The sequence below is a fragment of the Peromyscus eremicus genome, chromosome 6, assembly GCF_949786415.1.
Source record: "Peromyscus eremicus chromosome 6, PerEre_H2_v1, whole genome shotgun sequence".
Lineage (NCBI taxonomy): Eukaryota > Metazoa > Chordata > Mammalia > Rodentia > Cricetidae > Peromyscus > Peromyscus eremicus.
The window spans coordinates 92,994,930-93,011,817 of record NC_081421.1 but is presented as its reverse complement, the minus strand read 5'-3'; the positions used below and the strand labels follow the sequence as shown (position 1 = coordinate 93,011,817).

At 46.1% G+C, this 16,888-nt stretch overlaps 1 protein-coding gene across 1 annotated transcript in view; it reads right to left on the bottom strand.

The window, feature by feature from the left end:
• The window catches only part of Cnn3 (calponin 3), a 33,703-nt gene that overhangs the window by 5,146 nt on the left and 11,669 nt on the right, over positions 1-16,888 (bottom strand). Inside the window, exons 2-5 of the mRNA XM_059266172.1 lie at positions 3,623-3,744; positions 3,353-3,419; positions 1,617-1,754; positions 1,119-1,235 (exon numbers count right to left, since the gene is read on the bottom strand). Coding sequence (XP_059122155.1) covers positions 1,119-1,235; positions 1,617-1,754; positions 3,353-3,419; positions 3,623-3,744 — 444 coding nt within the window. The remainder of the gene's footprint in view (positions 1-1,118; positions 1,236-1,616; positions 1,755-3,352; positions 3,420-3,622; positions 3,745-16,888) is intronic.

Here is a 16,888-nt window from a genome sequence, read left to right as displayed (position 1 = left end):
ATTTAAACACTGTTGCACTCTTTAAAACTGAGGCCACCTGACACACACTCAGTCAAGGTCAGTTCACCAAGGAGGTCCTCAGCACTCACACCACTTGGCTGTGGTTTAAGACACTCTCCAGGGAGACTGTGAAATGTCACCTTAACCAAGCACTTCCCAAGCACTAACCTGGCCCAATCAGCTAGGCTCACTCAATCCCACACCTTGCTAGTGGATAATGATTCTGGCATCATGGGCTTTGTATATATGTCCTTAGTCAACAAGATCTAAGAATTTATAAAGTGCATTTTCTTCCTTTTTAAAAGAAAATATGATTAGAAAAAAAACCACAACAACAAAAACTTAAATTTCCTACAGAAACAACTTGGGTGACATCCCTGAATTTTCTTTTAAAAATACCATCATTTTAGCTGGGCATGGTGGCACACGCCTTTAATCTCGGCACTCAGGAGGCAGAGGCAGGCAGATCTCTGTGAGTTCGAGGCCAGCCTGGTCTATAAAGTGAGCTCCAGGATGGCCAGGACTGTTACAAAGAGAAACCCTTGTGTCAGGAGAAATCAAAACAAAAACCAAAAAAAAAAAAAAAAAAAAATCAAAATACACCATCATTTTCTTTTGGTTCTTTTTTAATTTAACTGTTTTTTTGGGGGGAGGTTGTTTCTTGAGACAGGGTTTCTCTGTGTGGCCCTGGCCATCCTGGAACTTGCTCTATAGACAAGACTGGCCTTGAATTCAGAGATCTGTCTGTCTTTGCCTCACGAGTGCTGAGATTAAAGACATGTGCCACCCCCGCCCGGCTAATTTTCATTTTTTGAGACAACATCCCGTTCTGTAGATAAGGCTGGTTCTGAACTCCCATGTAGCCCAGGAGGGCTTCAGACTCGGAGCAACCTTCTTGCTTTCAGCCTTCTGAGTGCTGGGATCACAGGTGCAAACCACCGTGACCCATCATCGGGTTTTAAACAGATCAGAACTGTAGAAGCCATGTACACATGGAAGCAACCCACGTTACAGAACTTTCACGAACACTTTCCGCGTGAGAGGCACAACACTTTGTGTGGCAACAATGAATGACACCGTGTTGTTAATGAATGAAACAATAGCATCACACCGCTTACCTGTAAACCAATCACACTCTGGCCAGCCTTTAACTTGCCTTCATCAAAACGTCTCGTTTGCTTTTCTGCATACTTAACTCCAATGTCGATGGTTGTATGGAACCCTTTTGTTTTCGCCTAGACATAAACACATTCACCAACTGAGTTGGAGGACAGATATTCCGCCACCAGCACTTCGAAGAGGACACCACAAAGAAGTGAGATGTCCACAGACAGGCTTCATGGGTGAGATCATACCATACTGGAGTGCGAAAACACACTTAGGGCGACTCAGTGATAATACGGTACCCTTTGAAATGGGAGGGTTCTAATTAACCTATCTGGCACAAGCTGATGTCAGCAGCCCTTTCACAAAGCTAGCAATTACAGAGGGCAGAGGCCCCTCCCCACCGGGTTTCTGCACCCCTGAGAGAACAATGATGTAATTCACCACCTATGTGCAAGGAAGTTTGTTTTGTTTTGTTTTGTTTTTAAACCAAGTGTACAGCATGTACGTACCAGGCCTGCTAGGGCCACCAGCGTAGTCTGAACCTGGGTCATGTTGCCATTCTCAAAAAGATCATTTGCTTCAAATATGTCATGGGGCTTCATGCCATAAGCCTGAATGGCTTTAATAAAGTTGCCGATATTCTCCAACTAGAAACAGAAAGAGTCACGTAAGGTTTGGAGCTAACTACAGACACCCCAGGATTCTTCAGTCTGGTTACTAAGACTACAGACAGAAGTTATTTGGTTAGGATTCCCCATCAATCAGATACAGAGTAAGCACACAGCTCTTTCTGGAAAAGGAAGGGGCTTACAGAACAGTCCTTTAAAGTAGATCTTTACAAACAAATAAACCCAAAACACGATTTTTTTTTTTTTTTTTTTTTGCTGTTCTTGTTTTGAGACCAAAAAAACTCATGAAGCTCAAACTGGTTATAGAGCCAACAAAAATATTTAATTTCTGAACCTTCTGCCTAGATCCCCACCCTCCAGACCTGGTGCTGGAATTAGAGGTGAGTCTATCACCCCCTATTTATGCTGTGCTGAGGATCAAACCCAAGACTTCCTGAATGCTAGAGAAACACTCTACAAACTGGGCCACATTCACATCCCCACATTCCCTGCGTTTTAAAGCTCTTTAAGGGCAAAATCAGCCATGTGTGAATGTGTGTGTGGTATGCATGTATGCATTGTGTGGGCATTTAGGTGCATGTGCCCCATGTGTATACATGTACACATACCTGCATGCTAGAGACTGCATTAGGTATTTTCTCCCATCACCCTCCACTTTATTGACTGAGGCAAGGAGGGTCTTTCCATACACCCAGGGCTCACCTACCTAGCCAGTCTAGCTAGCCAGTTTGCCCTGGAGATTCTATCTCTGCTCTGCCTCCCATGCAACTGGGACTATAGGTCCACCCAGTGGATCTGAACTCCAGTCCTTGGGCTTAGGCGGTGAAAACACTTTGTCCATGGTCCCCGGGCCCATCATCCTTACAAGTGCTTAAGAATTCTGTGTCAGAGTTATCCAGGCCTGAAGTTTTCTGTGCCAAAAGTTACCCACATATATTAATAGTTCACCATGTGTTTTAATCTTAGTTTCAAAGCAAGCTGGTTACTAAATGATCACCATCTCCCAAACCAACTTAAGATCAAATAAATAGCTAATGCCACTTCATGGGCACCAACGAAGCTGTGATGCAATGTTCCATCATAAACTAGGAGTCACTGCGTTAAATGCCTTGCTTCCCCCACTCCCTTTATTCTTATGGTCCAGATGGGATTTGTGTAAAACTGTATCAAATCCTTCAAAGCAGACTGACTAAATGCAGAAAATTTCTAAAACTAAACATGAGAAGAGACCAGTTCAGTAAACAATGTCATGTGTACAACTTTCTGTTTACACACACACACACACACACACACACACACACACACACCTGCGAACAATACAAAAATTTTGACCTTTTTCACCAAATAAAAGGAAACCAACGGGGATAGTGCAGCTTACTTGTGATTCTAGGCCTTGGAAGGCAGAGGCAGGAATACCCTGAGTCTGTCCATCATGGAGTATATGATGAATGAGGCCAGCCTGGGCTATAAACAAGAGCCGGAAAGGAGGGAAGGGGAACAAGAGAGAGCAGAGGGAGGGGACGGAAGGAAGGAGAGAAGGGAGGGAAGGAACAGAGGGAGGAGGAGGAGGAACAGGAGGGAAGGGATGGATTGGAGGTTGCTCACTTGGCAATTACCTGAGGCCAGTTTAGTGACGATTCATTGACTTTCTTCACAGAGCCTGGCTGTAGCTTGTTTATGAGTCTAAAAACAAAATTACAAGGACACTTTATGGGTCAAAAGCAAACACTAGAATATTAAGCTGACTCCCTGGATGTCAGCCAAGGAAAGTATTAAACACAGTGGTAGAATATCAAGATCGACATCCTAGACGGGGAACCAGGATTAAGGCAAACGCCTGTGGAAAGGAGCAGAAGAGCAGAAACAAGCCCGGGAAGGCCCCTTACTCGCAGAGGATGATGCCGTCCTTCAGGCCCAGCTGGAAGTTGGTGCCAATGCCCATGCCCGTCACCTCTTCTATCCAGTGGCGCAGATCTTCCTCCGCCTGCTGGTCATACTTGGATGCAATCTGCAAGACAAGTTCCCTAACTTTAGAGGGACTCAGGAACAGGGTGCCGCCTCCCACCACTGACTCACAGTCCTCGTTTGGCTTTTGTTCATTACCCACTGAGCCCAGCTGTGACCGGCAGTCGATCCCATGCAGGAGAGTTCACAGGAGACCCTAACCGGCCGTTACAGCTTCAGTAACTACACACAAATGGTTGGTGAAGAGAGTGTCCATTAAGGAGCAGGGAGAGAGAAGCTGGGACCAAGAAGAGAACCCAACAAGACAGAGTCTGAGCCAGGACACCAGGAACTGGATTTAACAGTGTTGCAATACAGCATCAGCTGGACCTTAAACTTCAAAGACTAAGTTGCTAATCACCACATTCCAAAGGAAGATGGAGAGAGATTCCAACACATGGGACTATGTTACACAGTATCTCAACAATCTAGGACATACGATTCCAGTTGTTTGTCCAGAAAGTTCTGGATCTGCCTTCTAGTACATCAAATACAAATTATACTGCACACACACACACACACACACACACACACACACACACACACACACCCCTGATAATAAATACACTTTAAAAAAAAATACATTTAAAAGGCATTTTTCTGGGCTTAAAAAAAAAAAAACCACTACATTTGAAAGATCCTTTCACAATAACACCACAAACCTAAACCTTTTGCCTTTTTTTTTTTTGACATTTATTTTTTTATTTAATGTGTACGGATGTTTTGCTTCTATGGATGTCTATGCACCATGTGGTGCCTGTGGAGACCAGGAGGTATCAATTGGACCCCATGGAACTGGAGTTATAGAAGGATGTTAGCCACTAGTGGGTGCTAGGAATTTAACCTGGGTCCTCTGGAACTCTAGAAGAGCAATCTGTACATAACTGCTGAACCATCACTCCAGCTCCCTAAACTTATTTAAAAATGAAATTTAAATATTAACAATGACATGTACCACACCTTTAACCCCAGCCCTCAGGAGGCAGAAGCAGATGGATCTCTTAAGTTTCAGACTAGCCAGGTCCAAAAAGTGAGACCCTATCTCAAAAAAAAAAAAAAAAAAAAAAAAAAAGACATGTTTAAAAGTTCCCTTGTCCTAAAGGTTCCTTAAAGAGGCTGGTCAATGAGAGTTAAGAACATAGAGCAGGGTGGAGGTGGTACACACTTTTAATCTCAGCACTCAGGGGGCAAAGGCAGGCAGATCTCTGAGCTCTCTGAGTTCTAGTCTACAGAGCAAGTTCTAGGACAGTCAGGGCTACATAGATAAACCAAAAAAAAGGGGAGGAGGCTGCAGGAGCGTCCGCAGCTGCGGCTGGGAACAAGGCAAGATCCTGTACTCTTCCTCTTTTCCTCCAGCACAGGTAAATGTGCCAACTAAACACACTTGGGCAGCGCCCAGGGGCTGGGCTAGGGCCTTGGGCATCAACTACAGCACAGTCAGAAACGAAGAGCAATGATGTCTGCTGGCCACAAACACGATCAGGCTCACGCACGGAGAGATGCAGATCACTACATTGCTCAGGAGGTCCTTAGAGCGCAGATCTAACTTGTCCCCCAGGAGCGAAGCACCACTAGGTAGAAAGGGCCTTTGTGCCCTTTCTAGGAGAGATTCATGGGTCAGCAGGGTCAGGATGGACAGCTAAGAAGCTGGCGAGGTTACTGCTAACACCCCACAATGAAAGTCAGCACTGAGTCTTAAAAACAAATGGCCACAACTGACTGCACTTGACTACAGTTCCTCTTCAGGTGACAGCGATGGCTTTACATTTTTTTTTCCAAGGCGGGAAAAGATGTCATTTCTCACATCAAATAAACAAAAGAGTCGCATCCTCCTCGGGCAGGCTCATCAGAGCTCTCAGACAGCCTTGGACAGCCTCGGAGAGCGGCCGACGTTGGCAGGTGCCTCCCCTCGCCCATCACCAAGGGGAGGCTCCACTGAAGTAAACAGATGACTCAGGGATTGCTGTGTCCCCTTCACACTCCATTACCCATAATTAGAGAAATGGGGACTGGATAATGGATAATTTACTTCAACTGCCTGTTTGCTTAACCAAGATTACAAAAGGAAATCCAGCAAGTTTCGATAGTCCTGTTAAGATAGCGCTGTGGGGCTCCATGGATCAAACCCCGCCCAGCAGTAAGTCAGTTTACAGAAGACAGTTCTACAGTGTAAAGTGTGTGCTTCATGTGCAGCAAGGTGCCCTCCCTCGTAGCCTCATTCCCTGCCAGCCTGGGTGACACTGGGGGCCAGTTACGGAGCATGAAGGAGTCACCAGTGAGGGACAAGAAGAAAGAGGCGGCCGCTCTCTTACCCCAGATGAACGTTCGTGGAGAATTTATCTCCTCCAACACAGCAAACAGGTCCATTTATGTATGACACCCATACAACTTAGAATAAACTAAACACACTGGAGGGTGGGGTGGAGGGAAGGAAAAGGGCAAAAAGAGAAGTCAGTCCTCAGTAGGCACGGCTCTGGAAAGCAAATCCGAACTGAGCTGTTTTTAAGTGATGGACAGTCAACTGTTTCAACAGACCCGAGGAGTGACCCCCTCAGCTGCTACAAGAAGCCTCTGTCTTCGCTCTAACTGTCCTCCTGTCTTCACTAGGAGCCCATCGTCAGTTCCTCTCTCTTCTGATCCAGTTCCCGTCTCCACAGCAGAAGAGTGACTTCAGTGAGTTCCCTAAGTTCCTTCTAGTTGTCTACAAACTCGGTCAAGCATCAAGAACTGCAGACACGTGGTGCACAGATATACATGCAGACAAAACACTCATACACATTAAAAAATCTTAAAGAGTAAAGAGGTATTGCATACTTGTAATCCCAATGCAACAAGACAGAGGCAGGTGGGGTGTAAAACCAGTGTGGGATACATGGTGAGAACATGTTTGGGGGGCGGGTGGGTGGAAAATCATTCTCTTGATTTTTCAAATACAGAGATGAAATTGTTACAGAGGGTTTTTTCACAGGACAGTGGTGATGACTTTTTAAAATAATAGTCTTTTATATGAGAGAGAGAGAGAGAGAAAGAGAGAGAGAGAGAGAGAGAGAGAATATGAGAATGTGTGTGAGATGTAAGTGTAGGAAGAGTCAGAGAACAACTTTCAGGAGTTGGCTGTCTCCTTCCACCTTGTTTATGAAGCAGGGTCTCTCGTTTCTATGGACAGTATACAGTTCAAATGGAGCTGCTCTATAACACAGGGATAATGCCGCTTCTAGGTAACACAAGCTATTAAAAAAGCCTAGTATGGGATACCTTTTTTGAGATGTATAAAACCCCTCAAACATTATATGCTATTGCCGGTCTTCTTTGTTACCTCCCAGAATTGGATGGTAAGGCCCTAAAGACACCACATCCACATCCACAGAAAACAGAAAGAAATCCAGTTGGCACTGACCTCAAAGTCAGTCTCCCTACTGGGAGAGAAAAGTAAACAACAGCTATGAACCTCAAAAGCTACAACTGTCCTGGCAAGATATGACCACTGGTGAAACAGAGGGGTGGAGGTTATAAGAATAACCAATTGAGCCGGGTGGTGGTGGCACACACCTTTAATTCCAGCACTCTGGAGACAGAGCCAGTAGGATCTCTGCGAGTTCAAGGCCATCCTGTTCTACAGAGTGAGGTCCAGGACAGGCACCAAAACTACTAAAAGAAACCCTGTTTCAACAAAACAAAACAAAACAAAAAGAGAATAACCAATTGCACTGGGCAGTGGTGGCACATGCCCTTAATCCCAGCACTCAGGAGGCAGAGGCAGGGGGATCTCTGTGAGTTCGAGGCCATCCTGGTCTACAGAGTGAATTCCAGGACAGGCTCCAAAAGCTACACAGAGAACCCCTGTCTCAGGGGGAAAAAAAAAAAATAACCAATTGCTTTCTGATTCCACTTAAGGGTCACTCCACATGACTTGGCATTCACTGTTAACGGGACCAAAACCCACGGCTGCCTAAGTCATAGACAAGAACCTATTACTCTAACTTTGCTAAATGGACACAGTAATAAACTGCATCCTAAGCTCTTACCTTACACCATAGACTAGTGCATGGTTCAACCCTCATTAGAAAAGCTTCTTTTTGCAGCGGCAGGCGATTAATACAAAGACCCACAACTGGTCAACATGCACAGAATCAAGAACTATGGAGCACTCAACTCTAAAGGGGACACCTATATCCCAGGTCCTGCCCACAAGGTTCAGAGGTCACTGTTGAAAGAGGTGGTGGAAAAGTTGTAGAAACAGAGGTAGTGGACATCTGCAGCAAAACGTAGCTGCCTGGCATGGCAGAGCTGTGGCACACATTAACTCACAGCTGCAGCCACATGCTCAAGACTTGCACAAGAGCAAGCCGGACAAAATTCCCGCATGGAAGGCTCCATGATGTTCCGCTCCTGCTTGAGGAGCTGTTGGCGAATGATGGATACGGGTGGACTGAGAGTTTTCTTCGGGGATGCGATCCTGGAGAGGGCGCCCACGCTCTAGTCGGTGGTCCTACACCCTGCCCGTGCAGGCAGCACTGAGCAGACTCAGTGGGCTAACCTGAGCACATGACATTGGGAGGGAAGTGCTGGGCAGAACCCATGGGTGATGGGTTTGATCAAAACACATATGCATTATGGAATTCTCAAAATTAAATAATAAAAAAAGCAAATACCCTTCGGTCAATACAATTTATTCATTATTTTCACCTTAAAAGCTTCAATTGCTGAACTTAAGGCTATAATGGCATTGTTCCTTATAACAAAGCAAAAACTAAACCAAACCAAACCAAAAAACCAATAAGCCTAATGTCAGAATAAAGAGACAGTCCACAGAAAGGAGGAACCACTCTGGTAGGTCAAGTGTGGTGGCACACGCCTTCAGTCCCAGCACTTGAGAAGCAGAGATAAGTGGATCTTTTGAGTTCAAGGGCAGTCTGGTGAGTTCTAGGCCAGGAACTAGTTCCAGGTCAGGACTATCCAGTGAAACACTGTCTCAAAACCAACCAACCAAACAACAACAAAACACCCATTACACAGAAGAATATTCATATCTAGAATATATAAATAAATTCAAATGATGAAACATCAAGACAAAAATCATCGAATCCATAAATAGGCTATGAAACAGACAATTCAAGAGAAATACAAATGGTCAATAAATACTTTTTTTTGTTAACTGGCTCAATAACCTTTGGCACCAGGGAAATGCAAATTAAAACTGCTTTGAAATTCTACATTACTCCATTTAGAAGAGCTGTCATCAAGGAAACAATTGACCTGGCATGGTGGTGTATGCCTTTAATCCCAGCACTCAGGAGGCAAAGGCAGGCAGATCTCTGAGTTGGAGGTCAGCCTGATCTACAGAGTGAGTTCCAGGACAGCCAGGGGGCTACACAGAGAAACCCTGTTGGGGGCAGGGGGAGGAGAAGAAAAAAAAAAAAAAAGAAGAAAAAGATGAAAAAAAAAAAAAACTGATGTTATACCATCTCATTAATAACTCGAGAAAATATTGCTCTATAATTTGTTGGGAGAAAATAACTCACTCTTCCGAGTTGTTTATAAACATCATTTTCCTTCTTCAAAATGTATCTTTCTTTCCCAAGTTCTTTTTTTTTTCCCCCCCCAGACTTTCTGCCTGGCTGTTAAGTCCTCAAGAAACCCTCTCCTTCCTGGCACTTGCAAAGCGCACCCCCACCCCCCAATCTCTGCATCTTTTCCGCATCAAAATGCAAGTGAAGACCACGGAGCTGAGGAGAACTGCGCCCGGGCATAGCTGATGGAGCCTCCCCACCGATGGCCACCAACATCTTCCTGCAAACCCCATTAAGGACGAAGACCAAGAGCAAGGTCTTCCAGGGTATTAGATGGTGTCTTAGTTGGGATTTCTATCACTGTGAAGAGGCACCATGACCACTGTTGAATTTTAAAAATGGCGAGTGGCGGGTGGGAGCTTCGGAGAGAGATACACCTTGCGGACCAGACCACACTCACATGGAGAGTTTGGCTGGGGAGAAGGGAGAGAAGGAAGCTGAGGCGAGAAGAGGAAGAAGAGGAGAAGAAAAAAAAAGAAACAGGAAAGGGGGAAGAGAGGAGGTACAGACCTCGTGGGGAATAGAGAGGAAGAGGAAGAGAGGAGGAGGGAGGGAGGGAGGGAGGGAGGGAAAGGGGGAAGAGAGAGGTGGGCAGGGCCCACCTCTGGGAGGGGACTTGGCACATGCACAAATGGGCTATGCAGGATGATGTCAAGACCTTGAGCTGGCCAAGGTACTGTCTTACTGGAAAGGTTCCCAAGGGGCCAGACAGGTAATGCTTAAATACTAACAACTACAGCAGCTCTTATAAAGGAAAACATTTAACTGGGCCTGGCTCACAGTTCAGAGGCTTAGTCTACTACTGTCATGGTGGGGAGCATGGTGGCATGCAGGCAGACATGGTGCTGGAGAGGTAGGTACACGGTAGCATGCAAGCAGACATGGTGCTGGAGAGGTACACGGTAGCATGCAGGCAGACATGGTGCTGGAGAGGTAACTGAGAGTTCTACTTCTGGATCAGCAGGCAGCAGGAAGAGAGTACCACGCTGGGCCTAGCTTGAGCATCTGAGACCTCAAATCCCACCCCCCAGTGACACACTTCCTCCAACAACAGCATACCTACTCCAACAAGGCCACGCTTCCTAATAGTGCCACTTCCCATGGGCCTATGGGGGCCATTTTTATTCAAACCTCCACAAATGGGTGGGCCATCCTCCACTGCCAGCCAACACTCTGTTCTGCTCTCATTCCCCCTGAACACCAACTCTTTTCCTTCCTTCCTCCCTCCCTCCCTCCCTCCCTCCCTTCTTCCTTCCTTCCTTCCTTCTTCCTTCCTTCCTTCCTCCCTCCCTCCCTCCCTCCCTTCCTTCTTCCTTCCTTCCTCCCTCCCTCCCTCCCTCCCTCCCTTCCTTCCTTCAGTGCTAAGAACCCAATTAAGAGCACCAGGTTGAGTTACCCAACCTGTGTTTCTCCTGTGTGGAGCCTCAGCCATCTGCCCAGCCTTGGCTCTGCAGTCTAGGCAGCTCAGAGAATCCATCTGGAGTTGTTCTTCAGTCAAGTGCAGGCCAGTCCTGCACGGCCAGTCTTTAGTCCTCACTTTAGATGTCTACAGAGCAGTATTTATTTACAAAAATTAAAGTATGTAAGTATGCAGAGCACAGAGAGGGTCTTGTAGGCGACACAGAACAAAATCTTAAACTTAGGACCCTCCAAAGCTCAGCCCACTCAAAACAGTTCCACTCCTTTGTGCTAAGTCTGGCAGAGATGGAAGACGTTAGGAAAAAGGTCATTAGGACAAAGTGACGATGACAGACAGCAAGTGTCAGAAACGCCAGATGAACTACGGTATATAAATCTCTTTTCGTCGCCCCTCCCAATCTCACCCCCTTCGTCAAAGCGTCGTCCTCTGTCAAATAAAACATGAAACAGCACAGGAAGTGGAGTCTCTTCAAAAACCACAAGCCCCAAGGGCCTGCACTTCCTAATCGTAGGAGACACTACATCAGATAAAAAGCCTTCCAGTCACCAAGAGGCAGCCAAGCCCTGGCACTGTGGAGAGACGTTTCACTGGAAGTCGTCAACAGGGAGGCACAGTAACTAGGGAGACAGAAGGCTTCAAAGACATCTCAGCAAGGGGTAGAAACAAAGCCAGGGCTACGCCGTGGTGCCGGTTTTGGTGTAGGCAGCAAGTACTCAATAAAAAGCTAGCTACCAGGGAACCTAGAGGCGGAGGGCTCATGGGAAAAGAACTGCCTGATGGCCACACTTGCAGGCACGCTGCAGAGTCCCCTGAAGAGGGAAGAGCACTTGATTTTTATTCCTATATCTACAATAGGGCTCTGAATCAGGACTCCTACAGACACCAAAATCCCTAGCTACTATAGTCCTTTACATCCAACAGCATAGCATGTACACATAGCCCATGCATAGCCATGTCTACTTTAAGTCACCTGAAGACTTACCTAAGCCAATACAATGTAAACACGTATATATAATATGCTGGAGTCAGGGCACAATGACAATGAAAATACATGCTTGGCAAACACACAGTTTTTCTTCTAGTATTTTTGACGTGGTTGGTTGAATCTGCAGACGCCTGGCCCATGCATATAGAGAACCAATCAGTTTTCCTTCCTACCATAAATCATCACAGAGACCGTTCAAACCATAGTCCAGGTTATTGTTTCTGGTGCTGACAACAGTCTCCAGATTTTCAGCCATGCCTGAATTCTCTTGGGGCTGCTTTTGAGCCACTCAAGACGATTCAGCATGACCCCAATCTATCTACCTAAAAACCACACTCATGTTAGTCCCCGTGGTGGTTTAAACGTAAACGGCCCCCAAAGCTTGTGTCTTAATGCTTAGTTCCCAGTCAGTGAACTGTTTGAGAAGGATTAGGAGGTGTGGCCTTGTTGGAGGAAGTGTGACACTGGGAGTAGGCTTTGGGGTTTCAAAAGCTCATGCCAGGCCCTGTCTCTCTCCTTCTGCGTGTGGATTAGGAGTGTAAAGCTATACTGCTCCAGCACCATGCCGGTCTGTTTCCCACCATGATATTCACGGGCTAGTTCCTAAAACTGTAAGCAAGGCCCCCAGTTAACTGCTTCCTTTCATGAATTGTCTTGGTCACAGTGTCTCTTCACAATAATAGAACAGTAATGAAACAGCATCTGTCATGTTTTCTGGATTTGACTGATTGATTGATTGATGATTGGTTTTTCGAGACAGGGTTTCTCTGTGTAGTTTTGGTACCTGTCCTGGAGCGTAGACTATGCTGGCCTCAAACTCACAGAGATCTGCCTGGCTCTGCCTCCGAGTGCTGGGATTGAAGGCGTGTGCCACCACCGCCTAGCTTTGGATTCTTCTTTCAGCTTCTCTTCTGGTCCTCTCCTCTGTGCTCTGCTCAGACAGCTAGGAAGCACACTTTAGAGACAGATCCTGGCCTAAGAGATCTTATTCTAGTAGAACAGAATCCAAAATTCTACAGCGTGAACTTGCTAGGGAAATCTGAAAGTCAAGGACAACCACATCTGTAGCAGGTTAGCACAGTGGGGTTGAAGGGCATTCAAAGGTCTGGTACAGCCAGACCTTCAGACCAAGGTATCCCCGATATAGACCGTGTTAGTTTCCTGATGTTGAGATAAACTATCTGAAGCCAGGTAACTTTGGATCGGAAGTTTCAGTCCGTGGCTACCTGGCCCTGTTGTCTTTGGGCCTGTGACAGAGTAGAAAACCATGGTGGAAAACATGAGACAGGGGAATCTATGTAGCTGAGGGTGTCTGTTTAGAAAGGGAGATAGGGGAAGGGACTATGATCCAAGACACCTTTAAGGGGAAGACTCTCAATGACGTCACTTCCTTTCAGTAAGCCCCGCCTCCTGTTTCCTCCATATCCCACCAGCCATAGCTAGACAACCAAGCTTTCAACACAAGACTTGCCAGAATCGAATTCTACCATCAGAAAAACACAAAGACCCTAAGACTCGATGACATGAATGCTGTGAAACTGACAAGAAGCGGAAGCTTTAAAAACACCAAGAGAAACGGGCCTAGTGCCTAATCCAAACAGTAACACAGAGAGAAGAAAGAGCAAAGAACAAGGTCAACAAGGTCAACAAGGCCTCTCTGTCTAGAAAAATTATCTTCAGATTCTCGGGTGTAGAACATACATAGCTAAAAGTGCAACCTTAAATGGGGGCGAGGGGAGCACATACATATGGAGCTGCCTTTCCCAAACACACTAAAACTCAAAAACGTCAGTTAATAAGGATGGGAACATCTCACTTGGTGAACAGCTATGAACAAAATCCTGGAGGCAGGTCTGTCCACTTCCTACTCCTACCCCCCAAAACAAGGCTCTCTATCACTGGTAGGGGAGGATGGCTGTCCTGGAGGGGACTTGAAACTTCTGACGAGTGTGTGCAAGCACCTGGCAGGTGCTTGGGTAGATATCACCCACAGCCAGCAAGGTTCAAAGTTACATCAAGGACAGCTGCCCAGGTCTCCTCCCATGAGGTAGAACTGGCACTTCAACTCTGTGGCTCTCAATGTCACGCATGGAACAAAATAGTACTTGAAAAGTGACATTCAACTGTGGTTCATGTCGCCAGCCGAAGGCCTCTGATCTAAAGTTCTATCTTGTTCCGAAAGACATCTGCATCTGAATGCTGCTGTGGTCACCACAGGCGTCACTCCTTCTCTAGCCAATCTAGTAATCTTAGATGGACTGCTAGGGACATAGTCCCTGTCTCTAGTAGTCCTGGAAGGTCAGTCAGGAGCAGTCACCAGGCACTCTGTGACTATCCAAGGCAAGGCAGGAGGAGCTCGCAGTGATGAGTTCTTGGAGGCTTAGTTCCTGGAGGCTTATGCTCAGTTCCCTTCTGCTCTGGTCATGAGTGATCTAGAAGTCATGGAGTGTGCTTATGAAACTTAAACTGGAAATCGGAAACATCTTATTTTGTACAATAAACAAATTATTCAAGATACATCTAAAACCTTGCCCCAAAGGTCTAGAACTAACAGTGCTTCTTCAATGAGCTGACTGAGTTAAATTGATGTTCTCTTTGTGCAGCAATATAATTAATGTTTGTTTGAATCACAACAGCCCGAGGAGCCAAGGAAAGCACTGGCTATAAGAAGTAAGTGGGAAATAAGTATGTGAACTATCAAACCATCTGTCACTATTCTTACCTAACTTTACAGAAAGGGAAAATCTATTTGCCAACGTACGGTCTAGACTCTTGTCTACAGAGAGATGCCGTTTCCACATCACTGGGTTATCATCCTGACTGAAATAGGAGGTGGTTTAGAACCAAATACACAGAATGCTGGGTAATCAATCCACTGTACTCTGGTGAAACCACACTGTGCCAATACTGTGATCCAGATGCATTCTGAAAGAGGACACGACAAACTGGTTATCAGGCTCGAGAACAGTGGTTCTCAGCCTGTGGGTCACAACCCCTTTGGGGGATCGAATGACCCTTTCACAGGGGTTGCCTGAGACCTACAGAAAACACCAATATTTACATCACGATTCATAACAGTAGCAAAATTACAGTTATGAAGTGGCAACAAAAAAAATTTTATGGTTGGGGAATCACTACAACATGAGGAACTGTATTAAAGTCGCAGCATTAGGAAGGTTGAGAACCACTGCTCTAGAAAGGTCCAACTGGGTGGTAAAAAATAAAAGAATTCAGATACAGCCAAGCATAGTGGTCCATGTTTATAACCCCAGTATTTAGGAGACAGAGGCAGGATTACAAGATGGAAGCTAGCCTGTCTCAATGAATGAATGTTCAAGCAATCAATCATACACAGCCTATTATGAAAAACTGGGCAGCCAAGTGACTATACACACCCTAGAAGGGGCCTGAGAGAGAGGACTGCCATGATCTGAACATGAACTGAAAGTTTTACAGGCGAGAGCCAATTTATTCTGAGGCACACGGAGGTTAGACCCAGGATAAATAAATAGAAATCCCGAGGAAATGGACTAGAAGCCAAATGGAAAAATACCTTGTTGGTACCAATGAAGTGTAAGCAAGAAGCCCACTTGGAAGAAAGCCAGCTGGAGAAGAGTCTCTGATAAAGGGCTTCCTTGTCCATGTGAGAGCTCTGTAGAGATTTTGCTGAAATGGAACCCAGCTGAAGCTGCAGTGGAGGAAAATGGGGCTGCTTCTCAAGTTTGCATTTCCTCTGCTCCCATGGCTGGAACACACATGCATCTCCACAGCACCCGATGGTGCCAGCTCTTCGCTGCTGTCCAGATTCAGGACTGTGACTGCCTCCAAAACCTTCGGGCCACCCGTAGGCAGCGCTGAGGTCTATTTGGGCTGCAGCCTTGGGATACGTACGTACTCACTCCTCACCGGATAATTTCAAGTTTACCTTAGAGGATGCAACTCGAGATCTACTGTGGTTTGAGGAATTCACAAAAGCCATTTCGCCATCGGAGTCCCCAAAGCAAAGCTCCAGAAGTTCCTCGGTACTGACCTCGGAAGCCCTTCCCAGGTGAGCATCCCACCACCCCCGAGTTACCCTGAGCCATGTGGCTCCCTATCCACTACAGAGCTGGATGATCAGGACAGGTAGGAGGCAGCTGCCAGCACTTCAGTCGGCCCCAACTGTGGAACTAACTGCCTGGGGCTTGGATCTGTTATCTCCAACTACAAGCGCCTTTACGACAATGGCGTCCTGTCCATTTCACAGTGATGGCCTAACACAACCAGCTACATCTGGACTACTAACTTGAAATGAGAGGGCACGAAGTTTCCATGAACTAACAGGATGGAATTTCCCATTTCCCCCTTAACAAAAAGCTCCCCTGTGCCTCATGAAATGGAATGGGAAGTGACCTCTAGGGAGTGAAGTCCTGAGTGAGCATGTGCTGTTGACATGGGCATGGCCAGGTGAAGTTCAGAGGCAAAGCCTCTTTCTGGTCGGAGTGCAAATGTTGACAGTGTTTACAGAAAATACCCACCACAGCTTCCCTGCCCCACATTTACAGCCCGAAGACAGCTCCCCTAAGAGACTGCGCCTACCAAGATCAGCTAACTGTCTCCTTGATCAGCTGTATTTAATACTCATGAATCCTTCTATATCTTCATATAATAACCCCGCTTTCCCGTTCAGCTGTACGAAATAACCCCACCTCTCTATTCTACTACATATATTAAACACACCGAGCATCCAGGATACTGTGGTTTCTCCATCAAGAGAGCCCAGTCCACTCCATCCCTGTACATGTGTCTGTCCTTTGTTCGTTCCCTCATGGGCCCTAGTCCCCAGACCCAAGCTGTGCAAGGACTTGGTAGAGACCCTAAGTTAAAAACCTGAGTTCATTTTTCTTTTAATGTGAAAAATAATAAACTTGAGGGTTAGGGTCACATACCTGCATTCCACCATGACCTACACAAAAGCCACTGAAGGCAGGTTAGATGCACACTGGAGTTCAAACTTCTCACTCACCACAACAAAGAAGGAAATAATTAGTTCCAAGATTTAGAGTCTTCACAAACACACACACACACACACACACACACACACACACACACACACACACACAAATGAATAAATAAATAAAACTTGAACACAGCTTCCTCTTTCCAGCTAGGACCTGGTTATGAGGCCCCACTG